Below are 18,959 nucleotides of genomic sequence, written 5' to 3' on the forward strand. Positions count from 1 at the left end.
CTTGGGGAAACACAACTAATTTTGTGAAAACCACACACAAAATGTCAGGCATGATTGTGATCAGTTTCCTTTGTCTACTAAAACCCCGTAAAAGAACCTGAAAACTAGAGGTAACCTGTACAGATATAAACACTGATTACACTCTCCCCCACTTCCGCTGATTCTAATCTGTCAAATGTCCCCTTACTCTAACTTTCTTCCGCAGTTGCACGAGCGGTGGTTTGAGTGTGCTTTCGTGTCGGGGATTTCTGAGTTTGGGGCGGAAAGGTTGACATCACAGAGATAGAAAAGGCATAGGATTTATATTGGATGCACGGCTGGTCAACATCAGATAAAAACACGACGAAGAAGATCCTCCTCATCCCTCCTCTCTCAGCATCATGAAGACTCTCTGCTTCTCTCTGGGACTGCTGCTGCTTGCAGCCTGCTGCTGTGATGCCATCCGTGAGTGTTTATTCCTTTATGACTCCTTGCATTTGCTTGAAAATTTACAGCTGACATGTTGATACTGACTTTAGTCTTTTACCTTGCTCTCAGCGAAAGGCGTAAAGTTCAGCACAGCTCCTGGAACCTGCTGCTTCAACTTTAAAATAAATGCAATACCGGTGAAGTTGGTGTCCTTCATCACCCAGACGCACAGCTCCTGTCCCAAGAAGGCATACATGTAAATTTGATATTTTCAAACAGGACTGGTCATGAATAAAGTATAAAAAGGGATATGTGAAGTTTAGACAGGCCGTCTGCAAGAACTCAATCAAAGCAGTGTGAATAAAACGATTTTTGTGTGCATGTTTTGCAGAGTCCACACTGTCAGAGGAAAAAAGATCTGCTACACTCAGAGCTTCCAGTGGGCTCAGGACATGTATCGGCTCCACAACACTGAAGGCAGCAGCTAGCCGCCACCAAGATCGTCAGCTATCAGCTATCGGCTTTAGTTAATAATTGACTGCTTTTTTAAGGCCTTATGGCTTCGCTTTGTATTTGTATTTTCATAAAACTGGCTTAAAAATAAACAAAAAAACATTATGCAAGTTCTCTGAAAAGACTGTTAGACGTTTATGTGACTGATCAGATGTGTGTTAGGTATGTTTTGTGCAGGACAAGAACTGTAAAGAAATAATAATACAAAAGTCCTTTTTACTCTGCTGCCTCAAGCTCAAAGCTGTAAAAAGATCTTTATAATCTCATTAAATACAGATCTTAAAAAAACTGTCATTCAGTGTTTCACAGTCTCTTGTTTTCATTTGAACAACTCTTTGAATCTGTAAAAATGATAAAAGGTATTCAGAGATAATAACCAGAGAAACAGCAAAATCTAGAACTGAATTACCTTTTAAAACAGGTTGGTGCAGCACCACTTCTGCCTTGGTGTATTTTTGAAACAAGCCCACGTTTCAGCAGGTTTGAGTAGTTTCACCAGCAGACGCGAGAGCAACTTCTATGAAAAGATGGTTGCATGTGCTGATTCAACCGGGGACCAAATTTTTGCTCACAACCTGACTGAATTTCCTAATTGTATACAAAATGATCAAAACGTGCTCCACCTGAAGGAGCAAAATTCAGTTGAATCAATCAATCAATGCTTCTGTATTAGTCTAATAATGCCATACAATATACAGTATATAAATCTACTAACCTCATCAGGTTTACTCCATTGTTTTAGGCACGACTGTAAACATTGCACTCGAAGTTATTTCGGTACATTTCAGCTTGTGAAACTGTCATTTTTACACCTGTGAGGATTTTTTTTGTTTTGACACCAAGTAAAATCTTTACGTTGACTAAAAACGGCTGAAGAAAGATACAAAGATCACGAACCCAACAGTGACTGCTGGTGTGTGCCACAGGCCTCGCAGTCACCTTTAGGAAATTTATATTAGCTCATTTTACTGGCATGTATGCCATGACTCATGTGTAATTCTGGGGTACACTGACATTCGTAAGCACATTAGAAAGCATGTAGGGGGATTTAATCTGAAACGAACAAAGACGACCTGCACCAGTCTGCATTTATCGGAACGTAGTTAAACCACAAGCTGATCTGTCATTGTGATAACATCTGTGAGGTTTTAGTTCTTGCGCTTGTTTCTGTGTTAACGTGTACTTATCTTAAGTCATCCGTTGTCTGTGTGTGTGTGTGTGTGACCACCCCTCAGCGATGGTTCAATCTTCACTGATAGCATCAACACAGGCTGCAGACCTGCAGTGCAACACACAGCATTATCGGTTCAATCTTCAAACACAATTTACTGCAAGCAGCTGGGCAACAATAACACCCACCACCCCAATCTAGGTCGCTTATAAGATGAAGAAAATTTTACACTTACGTAATTAAAAAAGTTCAATCAGTTAACGGCTTATAACACTTGTAACGTGAGACGAGGTTTATTTGTCATATATATATTGAAAGTCTACATAAAGGGACTGTGTTTACCATTTTTAAGAAGAGGGTTTCAGATAACGAGGTGTGTGTACAAGTAATCTCTGTGAAATAAAAGCTCATGCTTCCTAAACGACATTTTGAACCGTGATTCAATCAAAGTCCTCTAGCAGATTTTAGGAATATCAATCTGGAAATGAATAGAAGGTGTTCTATATACAAAATATGGATAAAAATAAGTTACATTTTATTTAGAATACCAAATCACAACAAGAGTTTCCTCAAGGTGTAACAGTGGGAAGGAAAAATTCCCTTTTAACAGGAAGAAACCTACAGCAGAACCAGGCTCAGGGAGTGAAGGGAAGCCAATACAGGAGAAATCTGCTCTCTCTTTCTAGTGCCTGTCAGGACTCTTGCTGCAGCATTTTGGATTAACTGAAGGCTTTTCAGGGAGTTTTTTGGACATCCTGATAATAAAGAATTACAGTCGTCCAGCCTAGAAGTAATAAATGCATGAACTAGTTTTTCAGCGTCACTCTGAGACAGGACATTTCTAATATTCATTAGTTATATGCTACTCGGACCAACTTTTGCTCTCAGAGTTTCTGTGATTTTTCCTGTCATATATTTAGGAAACTGCAATAAACGTTTCTCAGACAATTTGGTCCATGTTGACAACAGAGCATCACACAGTTGATCAGCTGCACATCCATGATGTACAGCTGATCCATGACTCATTTGTTCCACCACATCCCATGTTCAGGGAGGCTGTGGTGTTTAAAAGATGGGCAGTTAGTAGCCAAAGTGGGGCCCAAAGTGTGCCAAGAAAATATCCCCCACACTGTTACCCCAGCAGCAGCCTGAACCATTGATATCAGGATGGAGCCACGCTTACATGCTGCTTACACCAAATTCTGACCTTACCATCTGACTGTCACAGCAGAGATTGAGACTCATCAGACCAGGTAACAAATTTTCACTCATCTATTTTGACATATGGTGCACCGAGAGATGCTCTTCTACATACATTGGCTACGATGTAACGAGTGGTCCTTTGAGTAACTGTTGCTTTCCTATTAGTTGAAGCAGTTTGACCATTTTGTTCTGACCTTCGGGATCAATTAAAGCATATTCTCCCACAAAACTGCTGCTCACTGAACATTTTATTTTTCCTGAGAATTCTCAGTAAACCACAGAGACGGTTGTGTGGGAAAAAGCAGATCAGCAGTTTCTGAAACACTCAGACCTGTCTGACACCAACAACCAGGCCACTTTCAAAGTTTTTAAAGTGAACTTTCCGATGCTCAGTTTGAACTTCAGCAAGCCATCTTACTTAAATGCATTGACTTGAAAATTTCCTAAACCAGCAGGTGAAGTTGGCTTTTATGCTCTTCTGCTGCTTCCTTTCAGGAAATCAAATTATATAGAGCAGGGGAGCAGGTCACATCACCCCAGTGACCCCGATAATGGAGAAGAAGCCTCTAACACGTTAATACTGTCAAAGGGTTTATTTGAATCAAAACCACCATCTTTGCATAATGAACCACAGAGAAAGAATCCAAATGCAGGACATAAAACACCAAGAAAGAGTAAAATCCAAATCTTTAACCCAAGACACAGGTCAAGACATTAGCAGGTGATAATATTAGAGCAAAGACCTGACAAAAAAGTAAGGTAAAAAATCAGGTAAAATATCCATACACAGAATAATAACTGCAAACATGAGAATCACAGGCATGCTGGAGTGCAACTATAACAAGACAGACTAAAGAGTTTAATGAGTAATGGGAAAAAGGTGTTGCACAAAAAGGGCAGGAAAGAAGACACAAGTTAAATAGACATTTTACATATTGCAAATAAATTGCTGCTAAACAAATAGAGAGATAAATTAAAGATGAAATTTTTTTTTATTTTGAGTTGGATTTTATTATGATACTGCTATGTGAACATGAATAAACCCCGACAACCAGACACAGGGTGGGCATCTGGCTGGCCATCCTTTGATGTGGTTTCTTGGTTAGGGGTCGAGATCACTGTGGTCTCAAAAAAAAGGAAAAGAATAACATTTTTACACTTCATGTCTTTAAATTTGATTAAAAAGACGGTATGTGTCAAATTTGACCTAGAATACCTTTGTTGCTCAAACTCCATGCATCTCAGAAATGTTATTATGTTACTGTACAAAAAACTGCTTAGTAATAAAAAAACACATTTTTAAAATACATTTCGTGTGCAGATGCTTGTATGCGTTGCCTGATGATTCTCGCACAGACCATCACTGTAACCTGCACACTGCAAGGCTCAGAAAGTGATGATTAAGGACTATTGGTGACAGTTATGAAACAACATTAGAGGTTTAATAGTGGAAACATTATGACTATGTATGATTGTTGGGTCTGTGTTTCCACATGCCCCGCTAGTTTAGAGACTTATTCCTCAGGAAGAGCGGAAAACAAGACAGAACATCTTCAACCGGCTTTTTAACTCGCTAACGAGGGAAGTTTGGGTCAGAACCAGCTCTTGGAGCTCACGCTCCTCACCTGACTCCAAACCCAAATCCTTCAAAGAGCAGCTGTCCTCGTAGCCTTTTTATTGACAAACTGTTACAGTACACATCACAGAAAAAGCACCTCCCTCCGTAAAACCCCCCTTGGTGACAAAGACAAGGCACTATGTGTGTGTATGTGTGTGCGCACGTGTATGCATGTGCAAGAACGTGTGTGTGTGTGTGTTTGAGTGAGTGTGTGAGAATGTGTGTCTCTCTGTGTGCGTGACTTCCAACTGTTTCTAACAACATCCTTAGTCATAAAATGGTAATCTCCCCCACACCCAATATATGTTTCACCATGCACAACACAATGAAGCCATCGAAAGGGCGGTCAAAGGAGCTTGCAAAAAAAGCGTCTGGACTTCTTTAAGTTGCTTGAAGACATTTCACCTCTCATCCGAGAAGCTTCTTCAGTTCTAAGGTCAAATGGTGGAGAGTCCCAGATTTAAACCTAGTGGGAGTATCCCCCCACAGAGGGACAAAAGGACCCCCTGATGATCCTCTAATCTCCTGAGCCAAGGTGTGAAACTGGGTGTGGGTCCCAATCAGCCAGGGTTTTGGGTGAGCTCATTGTGAAACCTGGCCCCACCTTATCATCAGAATCAGAATCAGAATCAGAAAGGGTTTTATTGCCAAATGTTGAGCGGGTTTACAACATTAGGAAATTGCTGCGGTGCTTCAGTGCAAACATACTGTTATAAATTAAGCTTAAATAGACATGAAAATAAAAATGAGAATAAGAATTAAAAGTGCTAAGTAGATAGATAGATATATACATGATATATACATGAGTGCAGGTGGTGATCAGTGCCAAACATGGAATGATGCAGTGAACACAGCGTAGGGTCATGTGATAGTGGCGGGGACAGTCATACGGTTATTGTTCATGTGTTCAACAGCAGAGGGGAAGAAACTGTTCTTATGGCGAGAGGTTCTGGTGCGAATGGACCGGAGCCTCCTGCCTGAGGGGAGCAGGTCAAACAGACTGTGTCCAGGGTGAGAAGGGTCAGCTGAGATCCGAGCTGCACGCCGCAGTGTCCTGGAGGTGTACAGGTCCTGCAGAGATGGGAGTCTGCAGCCAATCACCTTCTCAGCAGAGCGCACAACACGCTGCAGTCTCTGTTTGTCCCTGATAGTGGCTCCAGCGTACCACATGGTGATGGAGGAGGTGAGGATGGACTCGATGATTGCAGTGTAGAATTGCATCATCGTCCGTGGTGGCAGGTTGAATTTCTTCAGCTGCCTCAGGAAGTACATCCTCTGCTGGGCTTTCTTAATGACGGAGGTGATGGTGGGCTCCCATTTCAGGTCCTGGGTGATGGTGGTACCCAGGAAGCGGAATGAGTCCACAGAGGTGATGGGGGTGTCAGTCAGGATGATGGGGGGGAGTGGAGCTGTGTGCTTCCTGAAGTCCACAATAATCTCCACTGTCTTCTGGGCATTCAGCACCAGGTTGTTGTGGCTGCACCAGGACACCAGACGTTCAACCTCCCTCCTGTAGGCAGACTCATCCCCGTCCGAGATGAGTCCAATAAGATATATCATGCGAATTCCTGAGGTCAGATGGCCCAGGATGTGAGTGGGCATTAAGGCGTCTGGGGAGGGAACTCAAAACTGGATTATAGATGGCAGACAGTTGGTGTCGTAAACCACCGCCTCTGTTCAACGACGAGCGACCATCTTTGAGCCCAATCCACAATGAGCTCACCCGAAACTCTGGCTGATTGGGACCCACACCCATTTTCACACCTTGGCTCAGGCGATTAGAGGATCATCAGGGGGTCCTTTTGTCCCTCTGTGGAGGGATACTCCCACTAGGTTTAAATCTGGGACTCTCCACCATTTGACCTTAGAACTGAAGAAGCTTCTCGGATGAGAGGTGAAACGTCTTCAAGCAACTTAAAAAGAAGTCCAGACGCTTTTCTTTGCAAGCTCCTTTGACTACGATGACCTGGATGACTGAGAACCTTCACACAGGCATCCAAAGGGCAGGAAGCTTACCAAACATCAAACAGAATCTTCACAAGGGATGTGTCTGTGATAAAACCTCCCCCAGCACAGAGTGGCTGGAGAGGTGGTCAGAGACAAAGGAATGTCTTGATCCTATAGATTGAACTAAGACTTTACAAATTTAAGAACCACAATGACAACATTCAACAATTAGACTTAACAATGATGTAAAGACAATGCAAAGGCTTTGCAGAATGAGTGGTTTGGCTGACCTTGTTTTATCACACAATCAGAGTGGCGGTGAGCCCCTCAAACTTCCTGTTGCCTTATATTTGTTTTATTGAATTGAATTGAATTGAATTGAATTGAATGAATGCTTTATTGGCCATATGCAGGTTGCCCCGCAGAGGAATAGGACCCCCCCCCCCAACTTACACACACAACAAAGACATCACATGGGAATACAGTCGGAGATCGGCAGCGTTGCAGAGAAAACACTGAAAAATTACACGACAATGGGAAAAGTACAAGAGGAAAAAAAGAGACCTCTTCTCACGCTGGGCACCTATGGGAGGACAGCATGAGAACAGGAAACAAAAAAAACTCCTCTGCACAGAGAGCACATTAATGTCCACATCACAACATTAGAGCACGTGACTAGCCACAGGGGTGGATAGGGGGGTGGGGGGTAATCCGAAGGAACACAGCAGTCGACTGAGACTCATCAGACCAGGTAACAACTTTTCACTCATCTATTTTGACATATGGTGCACCGAGAGATGCTCTTCTACATACATTGGCTACGATGTAACGAGTGGTCCTTTGAGTTACTGTTGCTTTCCTATTAGTTGAAACAGTTTGACCATTTTGTTCCGACCTTCGGGATCAATTAAAGCATATTCTCCCACAAAACTGCTGCTCACTGAACATTTTATGTTTTCTGAGAATTCTCTGTGAACCACAGAGATGGTTGTGTGGGAAAAAGCAGATCAGCAGTTTCTGAAACACTCAGACCTGCCTGTGTCAAATTTGACCTAGAATACCTTTGTTGCTGAAACCCCATGCATCTCAGAAATGTTATTATGTTACTGTACAAAAAACTGCTTTAAAACATATCTTTAAAATACATTTCGTGTGCAGATGCTTGTATGCGTTGCCTGATGATTCTCGCACAGACCATCACTGTAACCTGCACACTGCAAGGCTCAGAAAGTGATGATTAAGGACTATTGGTGACAGTTATGAAACAACATTAGAGGTTTAATGGTGGAAACATTATGACTATGTATGATGTAAAGACAATGCAAAGGCTTTGCAGAATGAGTGGTTTGTCTGACCTTGTTTTATCACACAATCAGAATGGCGGTGAGCCCCTCAAACTTCCTGTTGCCTTATATTTGTTTTATCATTTTTTTCCCACTTTTCTTAGAACGACTTTGAATATGCAGATGAGGACATGTGAGCATGTCAGACTTAAGCCGAGGGAAGCAGGACAAATCACTTCAGATCTGAAACACCAGCATCACCAGGTCTACAGCGAACATGAAGACTCTCAGCCTGACCGTGGGACTGCTGCTCGTGCTGTTTACTATTTACTACTGCGACGCCTCACGTAAGTCTGTTAGTCTACTTCCTGCATCACACTGGAGGGAATTTCAACTGTGAACATGAAATTCTTCATTTTTCTGTATTTTCATTTTTTAAACAAAAATGAAACTAATTATTATCTCAGGGAAATGACAAATGATTGAAAGATTTTTATATTTTAAAAATTCCCCTCTTGCGGCTGTGGCGGTCTAAGCTCGGATCCTCTACCAGGACTGTGTTACATATATTTGTGTGTGCATGTGTATACAATTATATTTTTAAATATGAAGCTGTATATAATCATATATACAATTTTTTACAATTTTTGTTGGATGTTGAAGTTTCAAAAGGTTATTTAAATATCCAGCACCTAACTTTGCCCTTACTGTCCAAGTATAAAAAGATATCATTAGCATAAGCTAAAATAAATTTAACCATTTTCTTTTAAAATCTGCTGTCACATAAAAATAATACAAATAATATCTACATTTTAAATTATATTAAAAAATAATATTTTTGTTAAAAAAAAAAATCCCAGAAAACTGTTGCTAAAACTTTAGCTTGCCTGGGGTAGCTGTACATCTTTAGCCAACGACTAATTTGCATCTACTATCATTTAATATTTTAAATTACATATATATAATTTTACTTTACATGCTTACACACTAGTATCTGCACAACAGAAAAAGCCTTACCCAGTTTAAAAAATAAAAAAATCTTACACTAGGACATAAAATATAAGCTTTCAAACTGTAAGTTTTGTTTAGATATAAATTGAAAACAATTTGCGACATAGAGTCGTAGCACTAAAACATACCCTGTGTTTTTCTCTTACAGCTTCTGGAATGGGTTTAGTGCCACCTGATCTTTGCTGTTTTAAATTCTTTGATAAAAGGATCCCAAAGGTGCACATCCTCTCCATCAGAAAAACTCACAGCAAATGTTTAACAGAAGCCTTTGTGTAAGTTTGTACTTCAACATCTCTTTGCTGCCCTCACTAATATTTGCCAAGCATTGTATTATCCTTCTTTTCTATGAAGAATAAAATCTGTGATCTGAGAACAAAATAATGACACTGATTTTTTTGCAGGATCAACACACCCAGAGGCGATTACTGTGTGAGACAGAATGATGACTGGGCAATGGAAGAGTTCGTCAAACGCCACAATTAAGACATGAAGAACCTACCATGACCCCAATGACCGGCAACCAGCGCTGGAGTTTTAGCTCTTTGTACTTTGCCTGCTTAAGTAGTCTTACTATTATTGAAATGCGGATACTTTTATTTTGCATTTATCAGCTTAATTATCAGCATAAGTTTAGTAAAAAGTTGCATCTCTGAAAAGGGAATTTGAGTATTTGGTATTTGTTTGTCTCTCACTCACTTTGGCAGCAGGACTTTAAAGATCTAAAGATTGAAATTCAAAGGGATTTCACTCGGGTGAGGACAAAGACAGCTGCAAACATCACACATTCCTGTTTAGTTAATGAATTCTCCCTGAATACTTGTTTTGTAGTGCAATGTTTCTGATACGAGTCCTAATCAGGACAAAAAAGTAGCAGGCACAGAAATATGCTAATTTATGTCACTTTGATTCCTGCCGACCTGAGAACAGAGACTATGTCAAGTCTTGTTAAACCAGATTACCCCTGCAAGAGCTTCATGTGACGACGATAGTCTTCAAGTTGAAGTGTGACAGTAACAATGAAGGAAAGTTCTTCTATAATAATACACAAACAGTTACCCTGCTGCAATATGAATCGTTCTCCACAAAGATATAAATCACTGCTGGAGGACATCACTGAAGAATGGAGGGCTGCTTCTCCTCAGTCAGGGTGTAGCTGATTTAGATCAGTCTGTCTTCTCACCACCGTGTTTCACTGTAGCTTCGATCCACTGTGGTATCCATCCCTCGCCTGTTTCTCTCCTTACATATGCCCTTTTTTTCCTGCCGCTAATATCTAACTGAGAATTATCATTAAAAACAATTTTAAATTATTTTGATGCCTTAGACGCTTACATGATTTCCATATTCAGATAAAAATAGTGCACACGAAATTTAATGTCTCCAGTCATTTTACCATTTACTTTTACCGTGCCATTGTTATGCAGATACAGTGTGTCCAAAGCATTTATATATCTCTGTATATTGTTTTTCTTTATTCATTAAAGTTGCATTTCACAAAACTCATCGACTCTGTCTGACAGTGAATGTTCAACTGTGCTTTTATGCCGTGGCCTTCTCTTTGAATCCATCAGAATAGTGAATAAAATCAATAAAATATCCTACATAAACTTTAAAATATGCTCACTTTCCTTTAAAATACAACAAATTTTCAACTATAAAAATGCTGGTGAAAACATTTGAGTAAAAATTGTTTGTCATTTTAGGAAAACTTTATAACAACAATCACAAGGGTGCTGAATTTCTCGTCTTGCACCCAAGTTCAGGTATGCTTGTTGTATTTATGTAGGTGCTTGTTAGTGGTGAGCGCTGCACATTCGGGACTGTGGGAATCATTGAGACACTCAAACACTGAGCCATGGCTCTGTGCTACATACAGAGATTTCTGCACCTCTTGGTATTTAGTGACACTTTGTATATAGTTTATTTTATGGCAATGGCAATTTTATTTAGCTAGTACATTTCATTACAAGCCAACTCAATGTCCTTAACACAGAAAAACATAAAAACCCATGTTGGTTTACAATGCCAAAGGCAGTGAAAACGGCAAAATACAATAAAACTGTTCTGTCGTGATGGGTCATCGGAGTCTAATCTCCAAATACATTAACTATCTCACTAAATCATGTTTAAATTCTTCCAAGTGATCTTTCCTTATGAAATAGTTCTTAATGATAGAAAGCAATTCTCATAATCTTATTGCTGTGATTATCAAAACTAAGAATGATACCAATTCCTGACTTGCCGACTGTATCTTAGAGACAGAGGTGATAAATATGAAAAAAATTGCCTCTGACTTCCTGTAACAGCAACTAGTATTTCTGTCTTTTCTCTGATCAGTTCTAAAAAGTTTTGATACATCCAGCAATTAATGTAATCAGTTAGCACATTAATGTTCAAGGAACTGACCTCCCAGCCCATTGTTCCTACAGTGGTGGTAGTTTCAATCATTATGTAAATGTACTGTTTATAAGGTTGGGGAAACCTGCAGTCAGCTGAGACTGAAGAAGTCACTTGGATGAGTGACGAAACCTTTCTCCCACTGAAAACACTACGTCCAGATGAACAGAAGAATTTTGGGGGTTCTGTTTATAAGTTGATAAGTTTGTGAACAGAGGTTAGATCATCAGAGGAATGTGATAAGTACAACTGTGTATCATCTACAGAAGAATGGTAGGCTATATTATGATTCTTTATGGCCATACTGAGTGGAAACATGTAAAGGTTAAATAGTAATGGACCCAGGACAGACCCCTGAGGAACCCCTTGTTGAATTTTCATTTGTGCAGATCAGAAACTGCTAGTTGAGACATAAAAACTTAAAAACCCTTTAGATACAAAGAGAGACATCATCAAAAACCGGACCTGTCAAACCAGCTGTGTCATGAAGCCCTTGAATCAGAATGTCAGTGCTGAAAACAGCAGTGAGATCAAGAAGGATTAAACTCTAAACTCTTAGTGAGTCACTATTGATCTTTAGGTCAGTGATGACATTACAAAGAGTTGTTTCTGTGCTTAATTGGTTCTGAACCCTGACTGGTCATAACGACTGTGAGAAAAAAGGAATTTATTTTATTTGTCATAATACTGTTGACAAATAGTTTACTGAGAAAAGATGATTATGTAATGCTCATTACTAAACTCTAAATTTCGTCTTTTTAAAGTTTCCATTTCAGATGATATTTTTACACCTGATAACACTGCATACAACCTCATAAAGCATAGTGTTTAACTTGGTCTTTAATATTGCACTGTAACATATCCTGACATGTTCTACTTGTAACTATAGTGCAACATAGAAATTATTCATTTAGAGAAGTAGTTTTATGTCATTTACCATGGCACACTGTTTCATTATAACACGACTTCTGTTTGCCAACGTGTAACGATGCTGCACAGCAGGGTCATTGCATTTCATAAGCTGGTTTGCACTGAATTACATGATTTGTAGTATAAGTGGTGGGACTGCCACATAATAATGGGCCACGACTGATTAACACATGAAGCTATAGCATTACATCCAGCCTGTGGGCCTTGGATTTAATGTGTGTGGCATACACCAAAATAGCCTTATCACCTTTATAAGCTTTGATCTTCACTAGTTTAACTGAAAGAACCCAGCGTCCTCAGATGCCTTCGGATGAATTCACTGGTTCTGATGAGTCATTTCTGTCTTCTTGATTTGTGTTAAGCTGTATTTTTTCAGTGTGAACGACCTCAAGATGCTGTTCACTCTTTGTACAGGAAAGGTTTTGTCTGCCACAGTTGTTGATATAATCTTGTTGAAGACAGCCAGAGCAGTTTTATTTTGTCACTGTGCTTATTTGTCTTAAATGAACTACAGTGTAAAGCACTCTGGAGCACAAACCTTCGCTGAGGCAGCTGTTCTTTAGAAACGTACTATAAGTTTGTAGTGCAGTAAGATGTTTACTTTGTTTACACAAGCATTACGTAGGAGTACGTAATGATAATGGGTATTGCTTTATAAATAACTGGACACGAATAGTTTGAGATCAATAAATAATGTTGTTCTGCTACTCTAAAGCTATATCACATTTTGGGGTCAACTTGAAGGAAAGGCAGATGTGAAATGTGACATGATATTCTAAATCTTAATATGGTACTTTCTAAATGTTCACAATACACAGCACATTTGTAGGGATTGTAGTTTTTAAGTTATGAAGCTTGTTGTCAATTTTCTGACAAAATCAAGCGTTAAGTTGACCTTGAAGAGCTCAGTGGAAATAAGCAAAATTTTAATGGATTGTTAACATGAGCTCTACTCTCCTCCTAAAGGTTTATCTGAATCAATGCAAAACCTTTCTTGCAGATTCCAATTTAAGTGACAAAAACTCACATTTCTTTCTCAATATTTTGGGTACTCATCAGGCAGGAGACCAACAACCCCATAGTCAATGCGGAACAGTGGTGAAAGAAAAAAAGGTTTTTTCTCACTTGTGTTTTTTAAGTGGCAGCACGGTGGCATGGTGGTTAGCACCGTTGCTGCACAGCAAGAAAATCTTGAGTTCAATTCCATCATCAGGCTATCAGGCCTGCAACAGAAGCAAAACAAAGATGAAACAATCAAGCGGTGACAGATGTTGTAAACAGACGCCAAATATTTTCACTCATCAATGAGACCTGAAACCCAGGCACCGAAGTGACTGAAGAGGTAGTGAAACAAACAGACGGAGGCCAAATTCTCACAAACTGTTCCCTTGAGGAGCGAAGAAAGCAGGTGAAACATGCCAGAGGAAAACATTCCATAAGAATTTGCTGCCAGGTTGTTTTACTGGAAGTTTGTTATTTATCTAAGACGTGTTGTGTTTGTGCAGCATTTTCAAAACTATCATAAAGTGTGTTTAGGTTGGTGTCAGGAACATTGTGCCAACTTGGAAGTCAAAAAAGCAGCAATAAAGGCTCAGTTTTCAAATACAGTCTCAGTATCTTTATCCTGCAAAATGTCCAGCAGGACTGAATTTTTCAGACATGACCAAACACAGTGCGTAGAAGTTCCTGCTGAGGCCTTGCAGTTCAAACAGAGGTGGAAGCTGATGATTCATTTGTGTTTTATGTGGTGAGAGTTTCACACGCTGCAGAATTTTACATTTCAGCAGGGTTACGCAGTACAGTTACACACTGATAACTTTTTTGTATGATCCCAAATCACATCCTACTCTTCTTCAGTGATGTCTACAGCAAGTTTATTTTTCCACACCTGTGCTACAGCATGGATGCTCATTACATCCAACACATCAGTTTGATTCAAGGCACTGTAAAGATGAGATATGGCTTTCTTGGCTGGGAGAAGTAACTGCTGATATCCTGCTTTTAATATTGAAAGTAGTTTTTTGGGGGGGTTTGAAGTCTGAGAACTGAATGTATCTAAAAAAGAAAGTAAACTTGGGGATGTTTATTGTTTACCACAACGATGCCTGCCAAGTCTGCTTCTTGTGCTTTGTTAGTTCTTTGAATCTTCTGTCTTTCTCTTTATTCAAATGGAAAGTGAGACAGAGCGAGGACATAAAACAGGAGCCTTTAATCTGTATCCTTTAATAACAAATTGTGCTTTTGTTGATGTTTGTTGCCTGATGAGCATTAGCCTTAATCATTTCTGATATGCTGTAAGTCATTAGAAACAGACACAATATTGAGTAATCCCTGTTTTTTTGATGCAGCTAATTATGCAGAGACGTTGCACGGCAGGTCTTACCACACTGCTGCTGATGAAGTAGATGATAATAAGATGTGTTCAGCTGAAGAAGGAGAAATCAAATCTCCACTCAATGATCAAGCTGGGGGAGAGAGAGAAACTGAAAACCAACACTCATTATTGTCAACGGGGCCCGGAGGCCAGTATGTGGGTGGGGACCCGAATCAAGAGACAGGCGGAGGGTTTTTCACAAGCTTTATTATAAACAGAGAGATAAGCAATGACACCATGGAAATGTGGCAGCGAGAAGATGGTTTCTGAATTTGACCTTACTTTGCAGGTTAGGAGCGTAAGGTTCTGGAGGCCTGCTTACCACAGTTAGGTATCTGACGAACTGGTCAGTCTCCATAGCCAGTCTTGTTAATGCTCGCACTCAGGTGGGGCTCGGGCCTATGCAGGACAGTAGTGATGACAGGGTCTCTCATTGGTACATCCCACACTTTATGGTAGGTTGTGCTACTGGCTTTAAGTTGGCCTCTAGTGTTGTTCGCCATCCAGTCCATCTATAAAGATAATGCATGCACTGTAATGACTTTGAACTGGTGGCGAATACATCTAATAGAAGTGCTGCCTCGCTGATTGCTGTCAATGGATATTGACGAATGGCTATAGCCTGGAAATATGGTGCACCTAGCATTCAGCAAATATACAACATGTAAACATAATACATACATACTACATAATATAGTGTGGAAAAACTGAGTATCAATATACAAATGCATCAGATATCAGCAAATATCTCAAATGTTGTCTCGCGATTCTACTGTCGACTTTCAGTGCAGCCTGAGTAAAGGAAAGTTGTGCAGACAGTGAAGATTGGGACTAAGCATGCATTATCAGTGCATGTATTTATTGGTAGAGCACTGAGCAGTTTGTTTCAGCATTTTATCAGATATATTGAGTCCCCGAAACTTCCTGTTGTCTCATGGTACAGAAAAACCCCAATCTATTAACCACCTTTGGGGTTGTTGATCATTTTTCCACTTTCTTAGAATTCGTTTCAATATGCAGATGAGAACGTGACTTAAAGCAGGGTGATCGGACCGATCATTCAGACATCTTCTGAAACATCAGGATCATCAGGTCTACAGTGAAGTCAGCATGAAGACTCTCAGCCTGACAGTGGGACTGCTGCTCATGCTGTTCACCGTTTACCACAGCGATGCCTGTAAGTCTGCTTCTTGTACTTGTGTTAGATTAGTTTTTGAATTTCTGTCTTTCTCTTCATTCAGACACAGAGTGAGACAGAGCGAGGACATCAAACTCATATAAGTTCATGGTCATGAAGACCAATGTTGATCTTAAATTCTTTACTGTAATTAAAAGTCAGATTGAATCCTCGTGTAAACAAGTGTGGTCACATGTCCGGCATGTCCTTCACTGAGACAGACTTTTTTAAAACTTAAATTCTTTTTTCTATTTTCTATGTATCTCTGTCTTTTATGTCTTTGCTTAATAATCTTGCTCCAAGACATAAAATAAGAGCCTTCAAATGGTATCTTTCATTAAGATATAACAAATTGTATTTTGTTACTTAATGAAGCATTAAACTTCATTATACAGTGGGGCAAAAAAGTATTTAGTCAGCCACCGATTGTGCAAGTTCCCCCACTTAAAATGATGACAGAGGTCAGTAATTTGCACCAGAGGTACACTTCAACTGTGAGAGACAGAATGTGAAAAAAAAATCCATGAATCCACATGGTAGGATTTGTAAAGAATTTATTCGTGAATTAGGGTGGAAAATAAGTATTTGGTCACCTCAAACAAGGAAAATCTCTGGCTCTCACAGACCTGTAACGTCTTCTGTAAGAAGCTTTTCTGTCCCCCACTCGTTACTTGTATGAATGGCACCTGTTTGAACTCATCATCTGTATAAAAGACACCTGTCCACAGCCTCAAACAGTCAGACTCCAAACTCCACCATGGCCAAGACCAAAGAGCTTTCGAAGGACACCAGGAAAAGTATTGTAGACCTGCACCAGACTGGGAAGAGTGAATCTACAATAGGCAAGCAGCTTGGTGTGAAAAAATCAACTGTGGGAGCAATCATCAGAAAATGGAAGACATACAAGACCACTGATAATCTCCCTCGATCTGGGGCTCCACGCAAGATCTCATCCCGTGGGGTCAAAATGATCATGAGAACGGTGAGCAAAGATCCCAGAACCACACGGGGGGACCTGGTGAATGACCTGCAGAGAGCTGGGACCAAAGTAACAAAGGTCACCATCAGTAACACACTACAACGGCAGGGAATCAAATCCCGCAGTGCCAGACGTGTTCCGCTGCTGAAGCCAGTGCATGTCCAGGCCCGTCTGAAGTTTGCCAGAGAGCACATGGATGATACAGCAGAGGATTGGGAGAATGTCATGTGGTCAGATGAAACCAAAGTAGAACTTTTTGGTATAAACTCAACTCGTCGTGTTTGGAGGAAGAAGAATACTGAGTTGCATCCCAAGAACACCATACCTACTGTGAAGCATGGGGGTGGAAACATCATGCTATGGGGCTGTTTTTCTGCCAAGGGGACAGGACGACTGATCCGTGTTAAGGACAGAATGAATGGGGCCATGTATCGTGAGATTTTGAGCCAAAACCTCCTTCCATCAGTGAGAACTTTGAAGATGAAACGAGGCTGGGTCTTCCAACATGACAATGATCCAAAACACACCGCCCGGGCAACAAAGGAGTGGCTCCGTAAGAAGCATTTGAAAGTCCTGCAGTGGCCTAGCCAGTCTCCAGACCTCAACCCCATAGAAAATCTGTGGCGGGAGTTGAAAGTCCGTGTTGCTCGGCGACAGCCCCAAAACATCACTGCTCTCGAGAAGATCTGCATGGAGGAATGGGCCAAAATACCAGCTACTGTGTGTGCAAACCTGGTAAAGACCTATAGTAAACGTTTGACCTCTGTTATTGCCAACAAAGGTTATGTTACAAAGTATTGAGTTGTATTTTTGTTATTGACCAAATACTTATTTTCCACCCTGATTTATGAATATTCTTTACAAATCACTACCATGTGATTCATGGATTTTTTTTTTCACATTCATGTCTCATCACAGTTGAAGTGTACCTCTGGTGCAAATGACTGACCCTCTGTGCCATCATGTTAGGTGGGGTGAAACCGTGCCACAATCGTTGTGGCTGACTAATACTTTTTTTCGCACCACTGTATCGGTATGTTAGAAGCAGCCACAGGGACTTGGAGTAACCTAGTTTTTTCTCATGTTGTACAGCTAAGGCCTTGTAATTCACGCCGACTCGTTGTTTTCCGCTTCTATTGTGACAAGCCGGATGCCAAAGTGTGAAACATCGTATTCATCTTGAAAACTCAAACATCTGCCCAACACCAGATTTGTTGTTTTGGATAAGTTTGTCTTTCACTGTTTCGTCTGTGGATTGATCATAAGTTGTACCACTTTGAGTCATGTATAAGCAATGTATGATCGTCCACATTGAAGCCGTAACTCTGCTATTAACTGCAAAATATGTGAATATGAGAGCAAAATAATGATTCTGACTTTTCTACAGGATCAAGACACCCAGAGGGCTTTTCTGTGTGAAACAGACTGCAGAGTGGGCAATGGAACAATTTGTCAAACAAGAGAGAGGAACAACTAAACCAACGCCACAGTCAACAGCTCAAACATCTTTCATGACTTCGATGAATGCTACAAGCCGAAATGCATCAGTCACTCCATGAAGTTGCTTCAGAAACTTTTTATTTTTTGCATTATCACAATATCAGCCTAATAATTTGTGGATTATGTCAAACCTCTGGCAAATAATTTTCAGTATTTAGTTAATGAACAAAGCTATTGGGGCACATCTGAATCTTTGAATTCAGGTCTTTTCTGTCTTGTTGCCGCAGGTGTATCAAATCCACCAAAATGCCATTTAGTCTGTGCAAACACTTGTGAACGTCTGAGTTGTTATGTTGACCCAGCTTGATGTGACAATATCTCAATATCTCAGTTTATAATGCAACAATATATAAAAAAACATGTATGGAATCATTTGCTTTCACTGTGCCATTTAAACGCTGCATTGTTTTGCTTCATCCTGCATTAAAGTTTCATTTCACAAAACTGA

General features: G+C 40.2%; 2 protein-coding genes across 3 annotated transcripts; both read left to right on the forward strand.

Annotated features, from left to right (window-relative positions):
- The first annotated feature begins 204 nt into the window (after positions 1–204).
- LOC120735176 (monocyte chemotactic protein 1B-like) lies at positions 205–1,215 on the forward strand. Its single transcript, XM_040034360.1, has 3 exons — positions 205–444; positions 538–664; positions 800–1,215. Exons 1-3 carry the CDS (start codon positions 381–383, stop codon positions 894–896), a joined length of 288 nt encoding a protein of 95 aa, XP_039890294.1. The 5' UTR covers positions 205–380; the 3' UTR covers positions 897–1,215.
- A 2,074-nt stretch (positions 1,216–3,289) lies between these two features.
- On the forward strand, positions 3,290–18,959 carry LOC120736486 (C-C motif chemokine 7-like). 2 transcript variants are annotated; one of them, XM_040036667.1, is made up of 4 exons: positions 3,290–3,345; positions 8,308–8,490; positions 9,303–9,426; positions 9,556–10,655. In XM_040036667.1, the coding sequence occupies exons 2-4, from the start codon at positions 8,421–8,423 to the stop codon at positions 9,635–9,637; spliced, it is 276 nt and encodes a 91-aa protein (XP_039892601.1). In that variant the 5' UTR covers positions 3,290–3,345; positions 8,308–8,420; the 3' UTR covers positions 9,638–10,655. The 2 variants fall into 2 exon arrangements, with proteins under 2 accessions (XP_039892601.1, XP_039892591.1); XM_040036657.1 differs by lacking the exons at positions 3,290–3,345; positions 9,556–10,655 and adding an exon at positions 18,399–18,959.

Source organism: Simochromis diagramma, unplaced genomic scaffold, assembly GCF_900408965.1.
Source record: "Simochromis diagramma unplaced genomic scaffold, fSimDia1.1 OVJJ01000333.1, whole genome shotgun sequence".
NCBI classification, from domain to species: Eukaryota; Metazoa; Chordata; class Actinopteri; order Cichliformes; family Cichlidae; genus Simochromis; species Simochromis diagramma.